The sequence below is a fragment of the Hemibagrus wyckioides genome, linkage group LG17 (assembly GCF_019097595.1).
Source record: "Hemibagrus wyckioides isolate EC202008001 linkage group LG17, SWU_Hwy_1.0, whole genome shotgun sequence".
NCBI lineage: Eukaryota > Metazoa > Chordata > Actinopteri > Siluriformes > Bagridae > Hemibagrus > Hemibagrus wyckioides.
The window spans coordinates 9,455,410-9,472,498 of record NC_080726.1 but is presented as its reverse complement, the minus strand read 5'-3'; the positions used below and the strand labels follow the sequence as shown (position 1 = coordinate 9,472,498).

Sequence of the window (17,089 nt, the reverse complement as noted above, 5' to 3'; positions counted from 1 at the left end):
TTACATGGCAGACATGACGCATAATACAAGACATATAATATACACTACCGCTCAAAAGTTTGGGATCACTCAAAAAATTGTATTGTTTTCCAAGGAAACACACATGAAATTAATGAATAGAAAATATAGCAAAAGAACAGGACATGCTGACATGTCAGAGTTAGAAATAATGATTTTGATGGAAATGATGAATGTTTTCTTCAAATTTTGCCTTCATCAAAAAAAAAAAAAACCCACCTTTTGCAGCAATTACAGCCTGGCGGTCAATTTTTCAAGATAATCTGATGAGATTTCACCCCATGCTTCCTGGAGCATCTCCCACAAGATGGATTGGCTTGATGGAGTTTTCCTCCATAGCTGAAATCAAGCTGAAATATGCAAGTGATCCCAAACTTTTGAGCGGTAGTGTACATAATAATCATTTGTAAAAAGAAAACACTTTGACATGGCCGAACCCCTGAAAAACAACACCTGAATTCAGGGGGCAGTGGTGTCGGGTTGTTGATCACAGGAGGCCCAGCACCACCAAGCTCCACTGTTGGGTCCTTGAACAAGGGCCTTAACCCTCTCTGCTCCAGGGGAGCTGTATCATAGCTGCCCCTGTGCTCTGACCCCAACTTCCTCAGCTGCGATATGTGAAGAAAAGAATTCCACTGTGCTGTAATGTATGTGTGGTGATAATAAAGGCTTCAGTTCTTCTTCTTCAGTGATTTGGAGGGGTGTCCCAAAACTTTTGTCAATACAGTGTATGATGGTAACTAGCAGCTGGTCAGGACAAGCTGTAATTTTCAGCATAAAATCTCAGATCTTATATTGCCTTATACCACATACTACTAGTTTTTGTATTACTAGATTTTACCTTGTGAAGAATATCAGCGATGTCATGTTTATCTCGAATATCTAGTCAGTACAGTAGAATAGGTTTGGGCACGTAGCCAGTTAAAAAGCCGTAACCGGAAATGGGCGTGGCCTACGTTCAGTCCTTTCGATGCAGGCTAGTATCTGTTAGCTAGCTACGCAACTTAGCTAGCTATCCGAAATCTAACGTTAGCAATACTGTCATGGTAAAAAACGCTATCAAAAACATACAGCGTTAATTAGATAGGTTGATAAAAAGTAGAGTCAACATAACAACCACGATCCGACAGTGATATAACAGACTTTCTAAGGTAGGAGCATGCTAGTTAACCTAGCTTAGCACTTAGCTAGCTAGCTTCTTTTGCTTGGTATTTTTAACGGTCACGGTCATTTCCAGGGCTGATTATTATTATTATTAATATTATTATATAAGTAGTGATCTGCTGTATTGGGAGCCGCACGTGGAGGTAACAGTTTAGCTAATTTAGTAGCACAGCAATTGTCCTAGTTAGCTTTGTAGCAAACTAGCTAAGCACTGTACAGTTAGCTGTTATAGCTAACTTTAGGCATGTATGCTAAATAATAGCTAAGTTAGTGGGCGGAAAGTTCAAGAAACCTCTGGAAAGATGGCTAATGTTCTGCCACAACTCATTACTCAACAGCTGTATTCGCTCCCAGCTGTTTCACGTCAGGAAGTGAACTCCAGTGTGTGCCCATAGTTGTTGCTAATGATTTAATATATTTTCTATATCTAGTTTCCTGTTGTTTTTTTTGTGGCTGGGAGCACCATGGAGGAGCAAGAAAATAATATGATAGATGTCACTGTGAAAACTCTGGACTCTCAGAGCAGGAGCTATACTGTGAGAGCTCAGGTGAGTTCACTGCTATTATTTTTCCCTAAGAGTGTTTTATCGAAAGGTGTGAAGTCGAGTAGGCTTTACTGTCATTCGTCTCATCACAGAGAGAGGTAACGTTAATGCTGATATTCAATATTTGACAAGGGTACAAGTGATACACCGATCAGGCATAACATTATGCCCACCTGCCTAATATTGTGTTGGTCCCCCTTACGCTACTAAAACAGCCCTGAGCCATCATGCACTGTGTGTACTGACCCCTTTCTATCAGAACCAGCATTAACTTCTTCAGCAATTTGAGTAACAGTAGCTCATCTGTTGGATCGGATCACACTGGCCACGTGCATCACTGAGCCTTGGCCGCATATGACCCTGTCTTCGGTTCACCACTGTTACTTCCTTGGACTACTTTTGATAGATACTGACCACTGCAGACCGGGAACACCCCACAAGCACTGCAGTTTTGGAGATGCTCTGATCCAGTCGTCTAGCCATCACAATTTGTCCCTTCGTCAAACTCGCTCAAATCCTTACGCTTGCCCATTTTTCCTGCTTCTAACACACCGACTTTGAGGACAAAATGTTCACTTGCTGCCTAATATATCCCACCCACTAACAGGTGTCATGATGAGGTGATAATCGGTGTTATTCACTTCACCTGACAGTGCTCATAATGTTATGCCTGATCGGTGTATAGTGACAGACACTGAATACAGAAAATAGATTGTACTCTAAACTAGAGATTTCTCCAGGGATCCATGAAGCAAGGTGTGTGATTTTTTATACAGCTGCTGTGGTAAAAATCACAGTGTCAGCAAAAGTATTGTATTTATTTTTGTCTTATCATAAGTAAGTCAGTTTGACTGGGAAACCTCGGGAACTCAAGTATGAGTAGATAGATAAATCTTGGCAAATTGGGGAGATGTGTTATCTTAGTGGTTAAGGCATTGGTCTCCTGATCAGGATGGTTGTGAGTTTAAATCCCTCCAAACTTCCACAGCTGGCCCCCTGAGCAGCTCCTCAATTGCTCAGTTGTACAAAATGAGATGAGGGCTCTGGATAAGGGCGTCCACCGTGTGCCAAAAAATGTAATGTAAATTGAGTTTAATTAACTTGCTAAATTATTCGAATGGCTTTGCTATACACTGAAAACTTGGCTTCGAAATGAATATGAGTTGATGGATCAGAATTTCAGTTTTAATTTCCTGATATTTACATGTGTTATATGTGTTAAACAACTTGAGTGACACTTTTTTTTACTCCCCAGATCACTGTGAAGGAGTTTAAAGAGCATATATCTCCCTCAGTGGGAATACCTGTTGACAAACAGAGGCTGATCTACCAGGGACGAGTGCTTCAGGATGAGAAAACTCTGGCAGAATACAGTGAGTTCATTCAGATGTTTGCTTCAACAGGCCTATTTAGAACTGGTTGTTTTCTACAGTTTGTCCTTAAGGGGTGTCCCAGAGGTTGACATCAAGAATGAACCAAACTTGGCAGACATCTACCTAGGGCTATGATGACGATTATATTAGAATTCTCTCACAGTACACTTTTGAGATATCAGTGGTATTATCACTACTTTATGACTTTTATAGCAGTATTTGGGTTATCACTTTGGGGTGCAGTTGGCATTCCAGTTCATCCCAGTGGTGTTCAGGCAAGCTATGCCATTATAAATCTCACTACTACCGTGCACAGGGGCATTGTCATGATGTAACAGGTTCAAAACTCTTAGATCCAATGGTGAGAAATTTTTACTGCTACAGAATACCAAGACGTTCTATACGTTTGTATGCTTCCAGTTTTGTGGCAACAGTTTGTTGAAGACCAACATAAGGGTGTGATGGTCAAGTGTCCACAAACCTTTGGCCATATTGTGCATTTTTGTTTTATATATATATATATATATATATATATATATATATATATATATATATATATATATATATATATATATATATATTAGTTATTTATCAGTGATTGATGCAACTATGAGTCATACTGATATGCAATATTGGATGCACTTGTTTTTTAAACTCTTCTTATCTTCCAGAGCACACCTAACTAGTTGTTTATTTACTAATGAGCATTTTGATAATATGCAGAACAATAATATTGTTTTTAAGATGTATTTTTTAATGGGATGCACTGAAACTAGCAGGTCACTGTTCCTTCTGTTCAATGTTTCCTTTTCCTGTTCGCAGATGTAAATGGTAAAGTCATTCACCTGGTGGAGCGAGCCCCACCCCAGACGACTCAGGCAGGATCAGGCTCAGGAGGAGTACCTGGGACTTCAGGAGCCTCACAGACCGGAAACACCACAACTCCTCAGGCCATGCCTCACGGAGCCACACATGATCGCAATGCTAATAGCTATGTGATGCTTGGTACCGTTAATCTCCCAGTGAATGTGATGGACCCTCAGCAGATTCAGGCATGGACATAGGCTTTTTTTATTAGTCAAACGTAAAGATGTCAGTGTCTTTGTATATAATACGCAATATGTTATACACACTAGAATTACCATCTTTATATAATCTGAGAAAAATAGCCAGTTTAACTGTAGACGTTTTAGCGGCTGAAATGTAATTACAATTGGAATTTTAATTTCATTTGCATCTGTATTTCCTCAGATGTCTATCCAGCAGATAATGGCGGGCCTCGGGGAGGGCGTTCGGAATACGCGAGTCAGCAGCAGTAATGGGGTACGAGTGTCATTTAGTCATTTAAAACCTTTAAGTCTCCTTTCAAAGTATTACACATAATATGTGTATCTTTCACTGCTAGAACAATGGCTCAGTGAATGTGAATGTTGATATGGATCAGACACTGCAAAGTGAACCCAGGCTGCGGCTACTCCTGGCTGAAAATTTGCTGCGAGACACCATTGCCCTGATTCAGAGACTGGAGGTACTGAGGAACATTTCACATCGCATTTAGAGAAGGAATATTTTCCTTTTTTGTATTATGGACTAGATATTAAAAGACTGTTAACTCCTTTACTCACTCTATATCTGGACTTTGACTGTGATTGTAGGGAGAGCCCATGGATGGTTCTTCAGCTCAGAATTCTGCTCCTCCACCTTCTTCATCCACCTCTACACCATCTCCTCCCGTGCAGCCCATGGACACGTCCCCTCCTCCACACAGCTCACCTCCATCATCCTCTACCTCCACTCAGACTGACAATGCACCTCCTCCTCCTCCTCCTTCAGGCCCCAAGTAAGGATAGACGCTGAAACTGTCAATTGTATTGTCATATAATTTATCACAATATTTTGTAGATGTGAGGTGCGAGAAATAATACCAACTCATTTATGTTGTTTAAATTGTGTCTTCACGTTCCCATCAGCCACCCGAGCCCTGCGGAACTGGTCGAGATGTTAGGAGAGCTAAGAAGAGTAGAAGAGAGGCTTCAACCATTCATCCAAAGAGCTCACTCCATCCTGGAGGCAGCCACCACTGCTGATTATAACAATAATGTATGCAAGTGACTATTGTGACCATCCAGTATACAATTACAATACTTTTTTGATCATTAGATTGCATTATTCAGTGAATTTGTTTTATTATATATGCAGAAAATGGTGGTTGAGCTTACAGCAGTATTAAACGTCATCCTAAAAATATAAAACAATTATCATTATAATTAAATCATTATCAGTTATCATATTACTATTAGTTTTCAGTATTACTGCATAAGTGCTAAAAGAATATTTTTCACTTCTTGTATAATAGTCTTGCTTATTTCATCAATTAAATGAGAGAAATGGTTTGACACGATACAGACACAGGAGAGAGAGGAGGACCAGCATGTTCTAAATCTGGTGGGAGAAGCTCTTCGGCTCTTAGGGAATGCTCTGGTTGCCCTGAGTGATCTACGCTGTAATCTGTCGAGTGCGCCTCCTCGTCACCTGCATGTGATCCGGCCCATGTCTCACTACACTTCCTCTGTTCTGCCACCAGGTGGCATGCATCACATGCCCATACAGGTAAGACTTGGTGTTTGCACATTATTTTCTAAACAAGAGCCAAAGCCTTTCCAGAATTCTAATAGCCACTGAGAGAGTTAAATGAATTAAACACTAAGTGCTGCAGTTTGAAATCTGTTTTTGAGTTGCTTCTATGTCACTACCATAGCATAATAGTACTGTATATTCATTTATTTAATTTACGCTTACATGTGCAGATCTCATATGTGTATCTTTGAGATAGTCAGTAGTAAAAATGTTCATTCAGATATAAAAAGAAAATGTGTTTTTATACCTGGAGAAACCTTGATATGTAGTGTGAGCATAATTTGTTATTTGATTTATTCTTATAGGTTAATTTGGGGACCACAGTGACTATGTCAACTAATGGCAGACCAGCAGCTGAAAGTCAGCCTCAACCTGCTGAACAATCAGAACAACCAGGCCAGGGACAAACGCCCACCCCACAGCCAGGTATGGCCAATCAACAGACTGGACAGCCAGGGCCCAGAGTCATACGAATAAGCCATCAAACTATGGAGCCAGTGGTGATGATGCAGATTAACATTGATGGTGGGTCTTTCGTGTGAGTGGGCATGTAGGTGTATATGCACATTTGTGCATGCCTGCACATGCATTAACCACAAAAACACACACATGTGCAACTTTAAAATATATATCTAATTTTGTGTTTCAGATAATGGAAGCAATGCCCAGCCCACTGGACAGCAGAATGCTGCTGGTACTGGACAGCCTGGTAGGATATGAACACTTTTCTCATAGCTGCGTGTTTTTAATTTAGCCTGCAGTCATAATAAGGGTTGTTTTCAAATAAAACAGCTTATAATGTTTTTCTTATGATCGTTATGTTTCTATGTATTTCTATCTTAGGTTCCACTCCTATACAGATACCTGGCTTACCTCCAGAATTTATGCAAGCGATTGTAAATCAAGTTACTCAACAAGCTATGGCCATGGCAAATGCTGCTGCTGCTGCTGGTCAACATACCCCAAACACTGGCAGTACAGGCTCTGCCCCTGCTGGTACAGGCTCCACACCTGCCGGTACAGGCCCTGCCCCTGCCAGTACAGGCCCTGCCCCTGCCAGTACAGGACCCACCCCTACCGGTACAGGCCCCACCCCTAGTAGTACAGGCCCCACTCCTGCCAGTACAGGTCCTGCCCCTGCCAGTTCAGGCCCTACCCCAGCGGGTACAGGCCCTACTCCCCCTCCCTTTCCCCCTCACCCACATCAAGCTAGGTTTGTATTCACCATGCCTTCCTTTCCTAACCGCATGGCAAATCCTTCCTTTACCACCAGAGGAACAACCATCAATGTGCGAACTGCTGTTCCTCCTATGATGGGCCAGCATCAAGGCCAGGTTAGCACCTTAACATTCAGTGAATCATAGCAAACAGTTACAAACATGTAGTTACCACCAAAGAGGAGTACATAGTTTGTATGCCTCAGTTAAATTCTTTCTATGTACATTTCTTTCTCTCTTGCAGGCTACACCAATGAATCCAGCTGCTATTAATCAAATGATTAGTGGAATGATGGGACAGCTCTTGACAGGGGTTTCAGGCCAGATGCGTATGTTTACACTATGCACGCATCTTTCAGAATAAACTGAATACCGGCACCATTTGCAGTATGAAATAATACTACTTCTTTTTTTTTTTTTTTTTTTTTTTTTTAACAGCCACTGAGGCCACTACCTCCTCTTCCTCTTCCTCCTCTTCCTCCTCCTCCTCCTCATCATCATCCTCACACACATTCACATTTTCCACCTCTTCTTCCTCCTCATCATCTTCCTCATCCTCATCCTCATCCTTTACCCCAACATCAGTACCTACCACCAGTGCCTCAGGACCCACACACTCCACAAGCACCACTGCAAGCAGTGCTCCCCAGCCTGGACCTTCCCCCACACCTGCACAAGGGCCTCCCCTTGTGGGCAACTTGGACCAGCTTCTAGGCTCTGTCCTAGGAGGGGTCGCTGCTGCTGGCCAGGCTCCAGGAGCAAATCCTTCTGTTACTGTGACAATGCCAGGAATACCTGCCTTTATTCAAGGAGTCACTGACTTCATACAGGTCAGAAAGCAGTTCGGTAAACATATTTGCCTAAAAATAGGTGTGAGTGGGTGTTCCCTGATGATTTTTGATTAACCACATCATACTGTGATTTCCATAACTGGGAACTCTTAACCTAAAGGGGACACATACACCATACCATTTATAATGTATTTATTTTAAGTATTGGGACCCAAACTGTTTTAGTCACAAGCACAGCACCCTGGCTATTGAGCTTCCATTGCAAAACCTATTCTGTTATGTGATCTGTTATCATGGACCAAATATTAAAACGTGCATTTATGCTTCTGTATGGCAATTTATGTGTACCTCTTTGTCAGGCTTCACAACAGAGCCATGTTCAGCCCCCTACAGCTCAACCATCAGGCCCCACTCCTACTCCTCCAACTGCTGAACCACAGTCAGAGGCTGCAGGAGGTGCTGCATCTGAAGAAGTCATGAACACAGAGCTGTTCACTGGGATAGTGCAGGGGGTCCTTTCCACTATGATGGGCTCCTTAGGTGCCCCACACAGCAACACTGAGAGCATTGCTCAGTTCATTCAGAGACTCTCCCAGACCAGCAACATTTTCACCCCGAGTACAGGAGAAGCCATGGGTGAGAGTTTGTCCAGCTAACTGTTTGCTTCTCACACTGTTTCAAGTGCCTATTATAAGTATTTTTTCATGTATATTCTGTTATATCAAGGTTTTTACTAATACTAATACCAAGGTGTTTCCTAATAATCCTGCACAATGTCTGTGTAATGACATCTGAAATATTGACTTTTAATATCATATTTTATTCAATAATTGGTATAATCTCAATTAGGTGTGTATTCAGGTGTGCAAATTCCCTGAGAGTTTCTCTTATCCATTTGGAATCAGCGTACATCAATACAAGACTTGAGTATTTCTTTTATATAAACTAAACTGTCTGCATGTGTGTATATGTAGGTTTCTTTGGCGACCTGTTGACCCTTGTGTGCCAGAACTTCTCTATGGTGGACATGGTGCTGCTGCTCCACGGTCAGTCTCAGCCACTGAGCCGTATCCAGCCCCAGCTAGCCCAATTCTTCTCAGAACACTATCTGCAGGGAAGAGAACCCTCTGAAGCCAACATAGCAGTATGTAGCACTGTGTATTTCATCTAAGCACCATTCATTTCAAATCAATATATGATGGTGATCTTTGTCAGTATGCTTCTTCCATCTCATTTTTTAATTTTTATTTTCCTTTTTTAAACCAAAGGCAGCTGCTGATAATCTAATCGGGGAACTAGATGAATACATCACAGAGAGTTTTGTAAGTGATTCAAACCACTTGAAGTGTTCTTTGGAAAATGACAATAGTATATAATAATATTGTGTATGTCTTTTATTCTTATATCTGTCACTCTGTGTCTCTCAGTCATCCGTTACAGTACGGGATGGAGTGGACATCACCCAGACAAACCGATCATTTCTTAGACAGCAGCTTATAGACATTGCTACACACATTCTGCAATGCACAGGCATGTCCAGAAACACTTATCTACATTATTTATACAGTTTATGTCTGGAATTTTAAACAAAGCCAATTCACATTAAAGTCGGCTGAGATAAATTGGCATATCTCTACTCTGTCTAGACTGTAGTGAGGTCTGTTAGATACAAGTAAAAACTCTGAATAAATTATCTACACAAGATGATGAGAAATGCTCGTTCTGCTTGTCCACAGAGCCGACATCCACATTGACGTTGCTCAACCTAGGCTTAAACCAAAATATTTAGTGTAGTGTGTGTATAGACTTTTTGATTCAGCAGATGCTTTTATCCAAAGTGATTTTTAGGGCAGAATATAATCCAAGCAGAAAACAGAGCAGTTGAGGGTTATGGACTTGCTTGAGGGCCGAAAAAGGATCTCTGGCAGACCTGGATTCGAACTCGAGTATAAAGTATAAACACCCGTATAAAATCTTAGCCTTAACCTTGAATGTTCCAGATAAGAAACATGATCTTTTGATGGGATGTATAATCTAAAATATATTTGCTGATGTGTTGGTTATGTTTATCCTGTTTTTAGATCACACGTTTGGACCACGCTTGCTGCAGCTGTGTAACCGTGCACTGTTCGAGTGTCTGGCCCTCAATCTTTACTGCCTGAGAGGAGAGCAAGGCGCCCTTACAGCAGTCATCAATAACCGCATCGTCAGTACTCAAAGTCACGATCATTATATTCCTTTCAGTTTAATTTGCAAATCGATATGTACTAAAATCCACCCATCTCTTTATTTCTCCAGAGGACCATGTCTGCAGAGGTGAACCCTAGTATAGTGAGCTGGTTGACCAGTATGATGACGATGAGACTGCAGGTCATTTTGGAACATATCCCGGTCACGGAGGATCAAATCCTGCATTATGTTGTCCACACTCAAGTGAGTGTCTTATAACGTCAATACACACAAACATTTGTATTTGTACATGATCGCAATCTTGATATCCTGAAGCATCAGGACCTCTGTGTAAATGGGATACCCTTTATAGGTTACCAAATAAAATTAAAGTCGTTTAAATATAATACATTGCAGTTTTACAACATTATTAGAATTTATAGCGCAATATTTGACCATATGACTGTAGTAATATAAAATTTCATAAGGAAAAAAAAAAACTATGCACCATTGATTAAGCACTGTTTGATTTTTGTGAAATTTCATATCAAGGGTGAAGAGGCAAGAGAGGCACATGAGTCAGAGAGTCATCCGATGGAGGTACACATATTTTATACCAATAGTGAACTTGTTGGCATTTCAGAATTGTACAATATGATCAATGTACGCTCTATAATTATGAACTCTAACCTCTGTCCCATCTTCAGATGGATGAAACACTGTCTCCCACTCCAGCTACCACAGCAGAGGAGGCAATGGTAAGCTCACAGGAGGACGGGGCAGTTGGAGGTTCAGCTGGAGAGACAGGGGAAGCAGCAGGTGGAGAGGAACCTGGAGAAGAAGCTGAGGCTTGGGCAGCTGCCTTACCTCCTGTAAGCTCTCCATTCTGCTCTTTATGCATTCTCTATACTGTTTGTGTGGTAAAAAGCATTAACAAATGCTTCTTCTCATTCTCTTGCAGGAGTGGGTGCCCATTATCAGACAGGATATAAACAGCCAGCGGAAAATGAAGGCCCAACCTCCTCTATCTGATGCATATCTGCAAGGGATGCCTGCAAAGCGCAGAAAGGTTACACATCTCCCCCCCTCTAATTTCATAATCGTACTATAAAACTTCGCCGATGTTTTAAAGTGCCTAAAAATAATGCATGTTTGTATGTGTACAACAGACAGCACAGAGTGATGGCCCCAGACTCACACTTTCTGAGGCAGTGAGCCAAGCAGCAAGATCAGTTGGTGTCACACCTGTCACATCACCCAGTGCCTTACAGGAAGACCTTGAGAGACCAGAACTTCAGGAGGCATACCTACAACAGGTACAGTACATCGTAGTGGATCTACTAGTCATGGTAGATTAGCACTGTCTGTAGAGCTTTGTTGCATCTTTAGTTTAAACAGTAAACCCATGCATGAGTGTTTTTTTATTGTTTAGCAAATGCAAAAATCAGACCTTTTTTCTTTTTAGCAAAATAAAAAACGTCTTGCTAAAATCAGATGGGTTTGCCTTTTATTAAAATTTCATGCGCTGGAATAAATGTTGATTCATAATGACTCCACCAAGTATTTCCATGCTTGTCACAGACCCATTAATTTTTAGCATCTGTTTACTCTTTACATTCTCAGATGAAAAATGACATCAAACAACGAGTAAGAGAAGACCCCAATTTCAGCTCTAGAAGATTTCCCAACACTCATACGATGTTCTCACCAGACTCATAACCAGCATACATGTCTGTACCATGGCCCTCCTTCCTCCGCTGCATGTGTATGCTCTTTCATATTTCTTTTTTAATTATTTCAGTTTAAACAAGATCTACAATTCTCCGAAGATTTTACACCGTCTTATTGCCTACGACTCTAGTATTAAATTATTTAGACAAGACTGCATCATGGATTATCCAAGACCGGGTCTATGAGTGTTTTGCTCCTCTTCGTGAAAATCATGCACAGCTGGAAGTTGGACAAAAACAAGGAGAATGACAAAGATAATGTAAACCATGTCACAGTGTATATGCCAGCTGTGACTCCTGAGGCAAGGCAGTGTCACGACAGGTGCATTTCGTAGATCCTGCAATGGCACGAAGCTAATTAAAAATATTTCGACATTTTCCGCACATTAGTCCTCACCTTCTTCTTGTGCCAAGATCATGATCAGTGTATGTTTCTAAACTATAATTTAATAATACTGAGCATAACTTTTACTGGTATTTAAGCATACCTTGTTTAATCTCATGAAGTATTAAAAAAAGCGATATTGCTACAAACGTCATTTCATATAAACGGTAACCCTGAAGTTGAGCGCACAAGGAATAAAAAAACTATTAAAGTCACTAGTAACGTCTAAATTTATTAATTCTATATAGAAGCAGTATGTCCATTAATTAATGAGATGTATTAAAACCCCATTATATCTTTAACTTATTTTATTTTGTATTTAATGTCCTCGATAAGGCTGAGAGGATAAATTCAGACGAAGAGTTCATTCTTTATTCTTAATATTCTCTGTTTCAGATACTTAAACATGCATCCATCTGATCGCTGTAGTCTGTAAAGGGCTGATTCAAACATGTCCCAGCCATCGCACATGCTTTACCTTAGTAAACTGTTTATACCAAATCTACTGAATCTGTAATTACTGTGTTACTGAGTTTTTCTAATATATGTATAATTTTCTAGCGCAAGTCTTTAACAGTCTTAGAGTTTGTTAAATGTATTGAGCCTTTAACAGAAACTCATCACCATGAAAAACAGTTCTATATCTTTTAGACCAACATTCAGACAGAAGATGTATATTCTCGCTGATATGAAGACAAGATCAGTTCAAATGTAGAATCTGTAACACTGGAATTGTACCCCAACACACACACACACACACACCTCCCCAATTCTCTCTCTCTCTCGTTACAATTTCAGCTTGCCTGCTGTGTCATTCAGAAAAGAAAAAGCTATTGAATTTTGACATTATGTGAAATGACAAAAATTAAATGGCTTTGCAAAGTAAGCATAAATTTGCTATTCGTTTGCCAATCTGAAGCCTGACACACACACACACACACAATATGGCCAAAATTAAGTGGGCACCTGGCTATCACACCCATATGTTCCCTTTTCAGTAGACTTTGGAGCATGCCTATAAGGTTTTTATGATCATTCAGCCACAGAAACACGGTCAGATCATTCCAAAAGGTGATCAGTAGGGTTTAGGTCAGGTTAGCTTTGTACAGGCTTCTCGAGTTCAACCTCAATTGTGGCTACAGCATACAAGGACTTCCTGTACAATGTGTTAAAATATGAGTGATAGTCAGGTGTCCACATAGTTTTGGCCATAGAGTGTATGTCTAATAAATGTTAAATTGTATACAGTATAGTTTTACTATAATGGTTTGAGCATTGCTGCTGGTAAAAATACAAATAAAAAGAGGTAAAAGTGTGAAGAAAAATCATTTTAAGTCTCTGATATATTATAGAGCTGAAGTTAGATAAGACAAATTAGTGAGATAACAAATAATTAGTCAGAAGAGTCATTGTTCAAAATGAGTATAATTCAGAAGTGACAGATAAACACAATGTAACTGAAGAATAAATTTGGTTTATTCTTTGGTTTCTATGTCCACTATATTCAGTATAATACTGTACAGGTAAACAACGAAGTCTTCCCATAATGACTATTACACACATTTTAAAAGCAACCTGCTACAGAAAGTTCACGTATATTAAACAGCGGTGGTGACGACATTCGTGCGTCACGACTATAATTAATCATGTGAGTTTTATTCCCCCACAGCCTATCAGACATTCCTTTAGCTCTGCCTACAACAAAACATTTCCTCCTTCATGATGATAATAAACATTACTTCATTCAGAGCACTGACAGGTTCAGCAATCTTCTGTCTTTATCTTGGTTGAGTAAGTTCTCAGCCATGTCTAAATAAATGACGTAGCAGTTCCTGCTCACGTCCTGTTCAGAGTGCAACCACGTGGGCCACTGACGGTGTGTCTTTGGGCTGAGGTCGAATACCTGTGCTAATTCAGCCCAGTGAACATTCAGTAAAGCTAATGAGCAGTTTCATCTTTCATTTATCACAAAAGATAAAATGCTTTAGGCTTCGTAAAGACAAGTCGGGTCTTTTATTACTACACCTTATTACTAGTGTTTATTATCAGTTAGTGTTTCACTGGTTTATCAAGTCGGTCCAGTTTAACACCTCCTTTCTTACGCCTAGTGTCTCATCAGCTTTGTACAGTGTGTCTAACATTATTTGCTTAATTTGTACTAACACACGTTTCCCCAAATGTGTCCTTACTTTTGTAAATGTTTCTAGCCAAATAATCGAAACCAGATTCCATATTGATATGACTATTTTAAGATATTATTCAGTGCTCTGTGATTATGTTAACCGTGGTGTATGAACTGAAAAGAAGAACCCTTGTTGCCTAAATTTATTTACAGGTATATACACATCAACTGGCATTATTGGCAGGATACATACGGCAACTTATTCAGGCCGGAAGTGGTTTGATGCGATTTTGCAACACAGAGGGTTAAAGGAAAGCACGAGGATTTAAACGAGGGTCTTTTAGATTCCTGTATCTGTATGTTAGCCAAACACCCAGAATCTGAAATGGAAAACATAAAACATAAAATTAAACGCATTTAGATTTCCACCAGGTGCTATACAGTCCTACTCTCTTAATATCTCAATTCATTAGTAAGGAAGTAAAGTAAAACCCGGTACTGGAAAGGCCATTGACACAGAATAACTGAGAAATGCCGTGACTCACCTCTGTGAAACTAAAGAACAAACCCGTTCCTCCCACGAAGTGCAGCACATCATCAGCATACGCCAGAATTTTTACTGAACATGACTCACAATTGTGAGCACTGTGACATTGCTGTAGGTAAAGGGAGACAAATAATAATAAATCAGTAGTGTGAAAAAGCTAGCGAGCGAACGTCTGCTGTAATGTAAGCGATGCCAGGAGTTATCTTGTGTCACAACATTGAACAGAAGTGTAAACGGGTCAAATTTAGCATTTGTTAAGAAATAAAACTGTTAACGTCTATGGTACTTATACTACGGTACGTCTATGGTAGTACTTCTAAACGTCTCTTTTTGGGAAATAATCAGCAGTTCACGCCAGATTAATCCACGTCACTCTACATTGTCACTGATGATCATTTGATACAATGTGTGTCTGTGTAGGTATATGCCACTAAAACATATTCCATTTAAAATAACATTTTAGGCCCCAATATCCAACAATGTCAATAATTACAGGATGTAAAAGGATACTTGATGCATGTTTTGGTAGCAGTTTCCTCATTTTCTTTTAAAAGTTTTCTGGCATGAGTGACTTACACTTTATCACAATTTATACAACTGAGGGTTAAAGGCCCTGCTCAGGAGCCCAGAGGTGTCAGCTTGGTGGACTAGTATTCAAACTCGCAGCCTTATGTTTAGGTTGGACTTGCCTTACCTTAGTCTAACACCTTAACCACTAAGCGACTACATCCTCACCAAGCTAAACTTACAGCTTCACATGATGTGTTGTAGTTAACTTCAGCAAAATTACAACAGTCCAGTGATGTCTGCAGTTTGCTCCGCAACGTCTCAGACTTATTCCAGCCGATCTCCAGGAGTGATTTCTGCAGAAAAAGAGACCGTAATACCAAGGATGTGGAACTAAACCAGTCGAACACCAAAGCATCTGGAGAAACATATACAGAAGAAGTAATGCAGCTGTCTGTTTACCTGTTGTTCATTATTGATAGCCAGGCTCGCACATGACACTGAGAACTGCACAATGAACAGCAGGAGAAGAATGAACATGTACTGAATAAAGTTAAGAATATTCACACGTAAAAACTGAACAAATAAACCGGACGATATTTAGTTAGCAGAAATGGATACCATTTCTTTTAATATTCAGTAAGCAGAAATTAGAAACCAAGGATGTGTGATAGAAGATGGAGACAGTCAGGTTGAGTAAATGAGCAGATTTTGAAGGATACAAAGAACAAGAGGACTTGGTGATGCTTCATGGCTCCACACAGACCCATCATTGCTACGAGGAAGAGAAAGACACCCACTGCGATGATGGCAGCGACCACACGGAAGCTGGACACCAGGTCGACCCATTTTCCCCAGGCTGCCCCTGCTATTAACATCAAACTCACCACCTGTATAGGGTAACAAAGACACTTATTATTATTATTATTATTATTATTAATAATAATAATGTCAGATTAACGTCAATACATTGAAATGCATCTGGTGAGACTATTATTATTATAATGCACAAAAAATACAGCACAAATAAGCAGATGATTTGTTTTATTTTTTAATATATAATTTAATAATATTATAATATATTATTAAATATATATATATAATATATATATAATATATATATATATATATATAATATATTTAATAATATCCAAAAATGGAAAGATGGCTGTAAGAACTGGAGTATGGCATAAAATAACTTAATTAAGCAATAACATTTTATTATTACTTATTTGAATCTTTAAAATGAGTACATTAAATAGGCATGAAGGCATAGGCTATCATAAATAACAATAATCATAAAAACATTACAGTAGATGGTCTAAAGATCATCGATCGCAGACACGTATGAAGTCCATTATCACGCACCTACTACACGACCGATTTAATACAAAATCGCACCTGATACACAAGCAACACATCTTTTCCAGAAAAGCCTGCCATTTGCGCACTTAATACTCACCACATAAAGAATGTTCAACGCGCAAAGAGTGAATTTCGAGCAAACAAATCCGCCACACGCCATTTTAAAGCTTTATTTCTGCTATTCCCGTGGAGCTCGTGCGGTTTCTCCAAAGTAAGAAGAGAAAGGTGAAGAGTGAAAGGTAAGTTACTGCGCGTTCCTAATGACGCGCATGCGCAGACTAAGCCTGGTGATTAATCACTTCCTCAACTTTGTGAAAATGAACCTAGTCCAAAAAGGTGTAGCGCGTGTGGGCGGGGCTGGCTGTCAATCATTGTCAATAGAAGTGACTTTATTAATAAAACTAAAGGCTACAGTGTTCATGTGTTAGATTTAGAAAATAAAAAATCCCTACTTCTTATTCATTTCTTATTATTTAGTGTGGAGTCAATTATCTAACCAGCTTACTAATGACACGGCTT

At 39.8% G+C, this 17,089-nt stretch overlaps 2 protein-coding genes across 3 annotated transcripts; one reads left to right on the top strand and one right to left on the bottom strand.

The window, feature by feature from the left end:
- The first annotated feature begins 961 nt into the window (after positions 1-961).
- On the top strand, positions 962-13,181 carry bag6 (BCL2 associated athanogene 6). Of its 2 annotated transcripts, none has more exons than XM_058413447.1 (25): positions 962-1,169; positions 1,614-1,730; positions 2,983-3,100; positions 3,923-4,152; positions 4,352-4,423; positions 4,506-4,628; positions 4,756-4,940; positions 5,071-5,200; positions 5,507-5,710; positions 6,043-6,163; positions 6,387-6,446; positions 6,581-7,071; positions 7,199-7,283; positions 7,393-7,784; positions 8,105-8,381; positions 8,720-8,889; positions 9,014-9,067; positions 9,173-9,275; positions 9,827-9,951; positions 10,044-10,178; positions 10,467-10,514; positions 10,622-10,786; positions 10,876-10,983; positions 11,084-11,230; positions 11,538-13,181. In XM_058413447.1, the coding sequence occupies exons 2-25, from the start codon at positions 1,647-1,649 to the stop codon at positions 11,631-11,633; spliced, it is 3,723 nt and encodes a 1,240-aa protein (XP_058269430.1). In that variant the 5' UTR covers positions 962-1,169; positions 1,614-1,646; the 3' UTR covers positions 11,634-13,181. The 2 variants fall into 2 exon arrangements, with proteins under 2 accessions (XP_058269430.1, XP_058269429.1); XM_058413446.1 differs by having other exon boundaries at positions 6,043-6,262.
- Positions 13,182-13,483: 302 nt separating this feature from the next.
- tspan13a (tetraspanin 13a) lies at positions 13,484-16,846 on the bottom strand. The gene is made up of 6 exons (XM_058413449.1): positions 16,668-16,846; positions 15,928-16,095; positions 15,668-15,748; positions 15,448-15,561; positions 14,697-14,807; positions 13,484-14,531 (listed from the first exon to the last, which is right to left on the bottom strand). The coding sequence occupies exons 1-6, from the start codon at positions 16,728-16,730 to the stop codon at positions 14,457-14,459; spliced, it is 612 nt and encodes a 203-aa protein (XP_058269432.1). The 5' UTR covers positions 16,731-16,846; the 3' UTR covers positions 13,484-14,456.
- Between the last annotated feature and the right edge of the window lie 243 nt (positions 16,847-17,089).

What these genes read in the sequence shown, in the direction of transcription:
- bag6 (XM_058413446.1), top strand. Translation starts at nt 1,647, where the DNA reads ATGGAGGAGCAAGAAAATAATATGATAGATGTCACTGTGAAAACTCTG. An exon ending in TGGGCCAGCATCAAGGCCAG is followed by an intron (nt 7,072 to 7,198) that starts GTTAGCACCTTA and finishes TCTCTCTTGCAG; the next exon opens with GCTACACCAATGAATCCAGC. An exon ending in AATACATCACAGAGAGTTTT is followed by an intron (nt 9,068 to 9,172) that starts GTAAGTGATTCA and finishes TGTGTCTCTCAG; the next exon opens with TCATCCGTTACAGTACGGGA.
- tspan13a (XM_058413449.1), bottom strand. Translation starts at nt 16,730, where the DNA reads ATGGCGTGTGGCGGATTTGTTTGCTCGAAATTCACTCTTTGCGCGTTG. An exon ending in CGTTGAACATTCTTTATGTG is followed by an intron (nt 16,096 to 16,667) that starts GTGAGTATTAAG and finishes TACCCTATACAG; the next exon opens with GTGGTGAGTTTGATGTTAAT. An exon ending in ACAACACATCATGTGAAGCT is followed by an intron (nt 14,808 to 15,447) that starts GTAAGTTTAGCT and finishes CTTTACCTACAG; the next exon opens with CAATGTCACAGTGCTCACAA.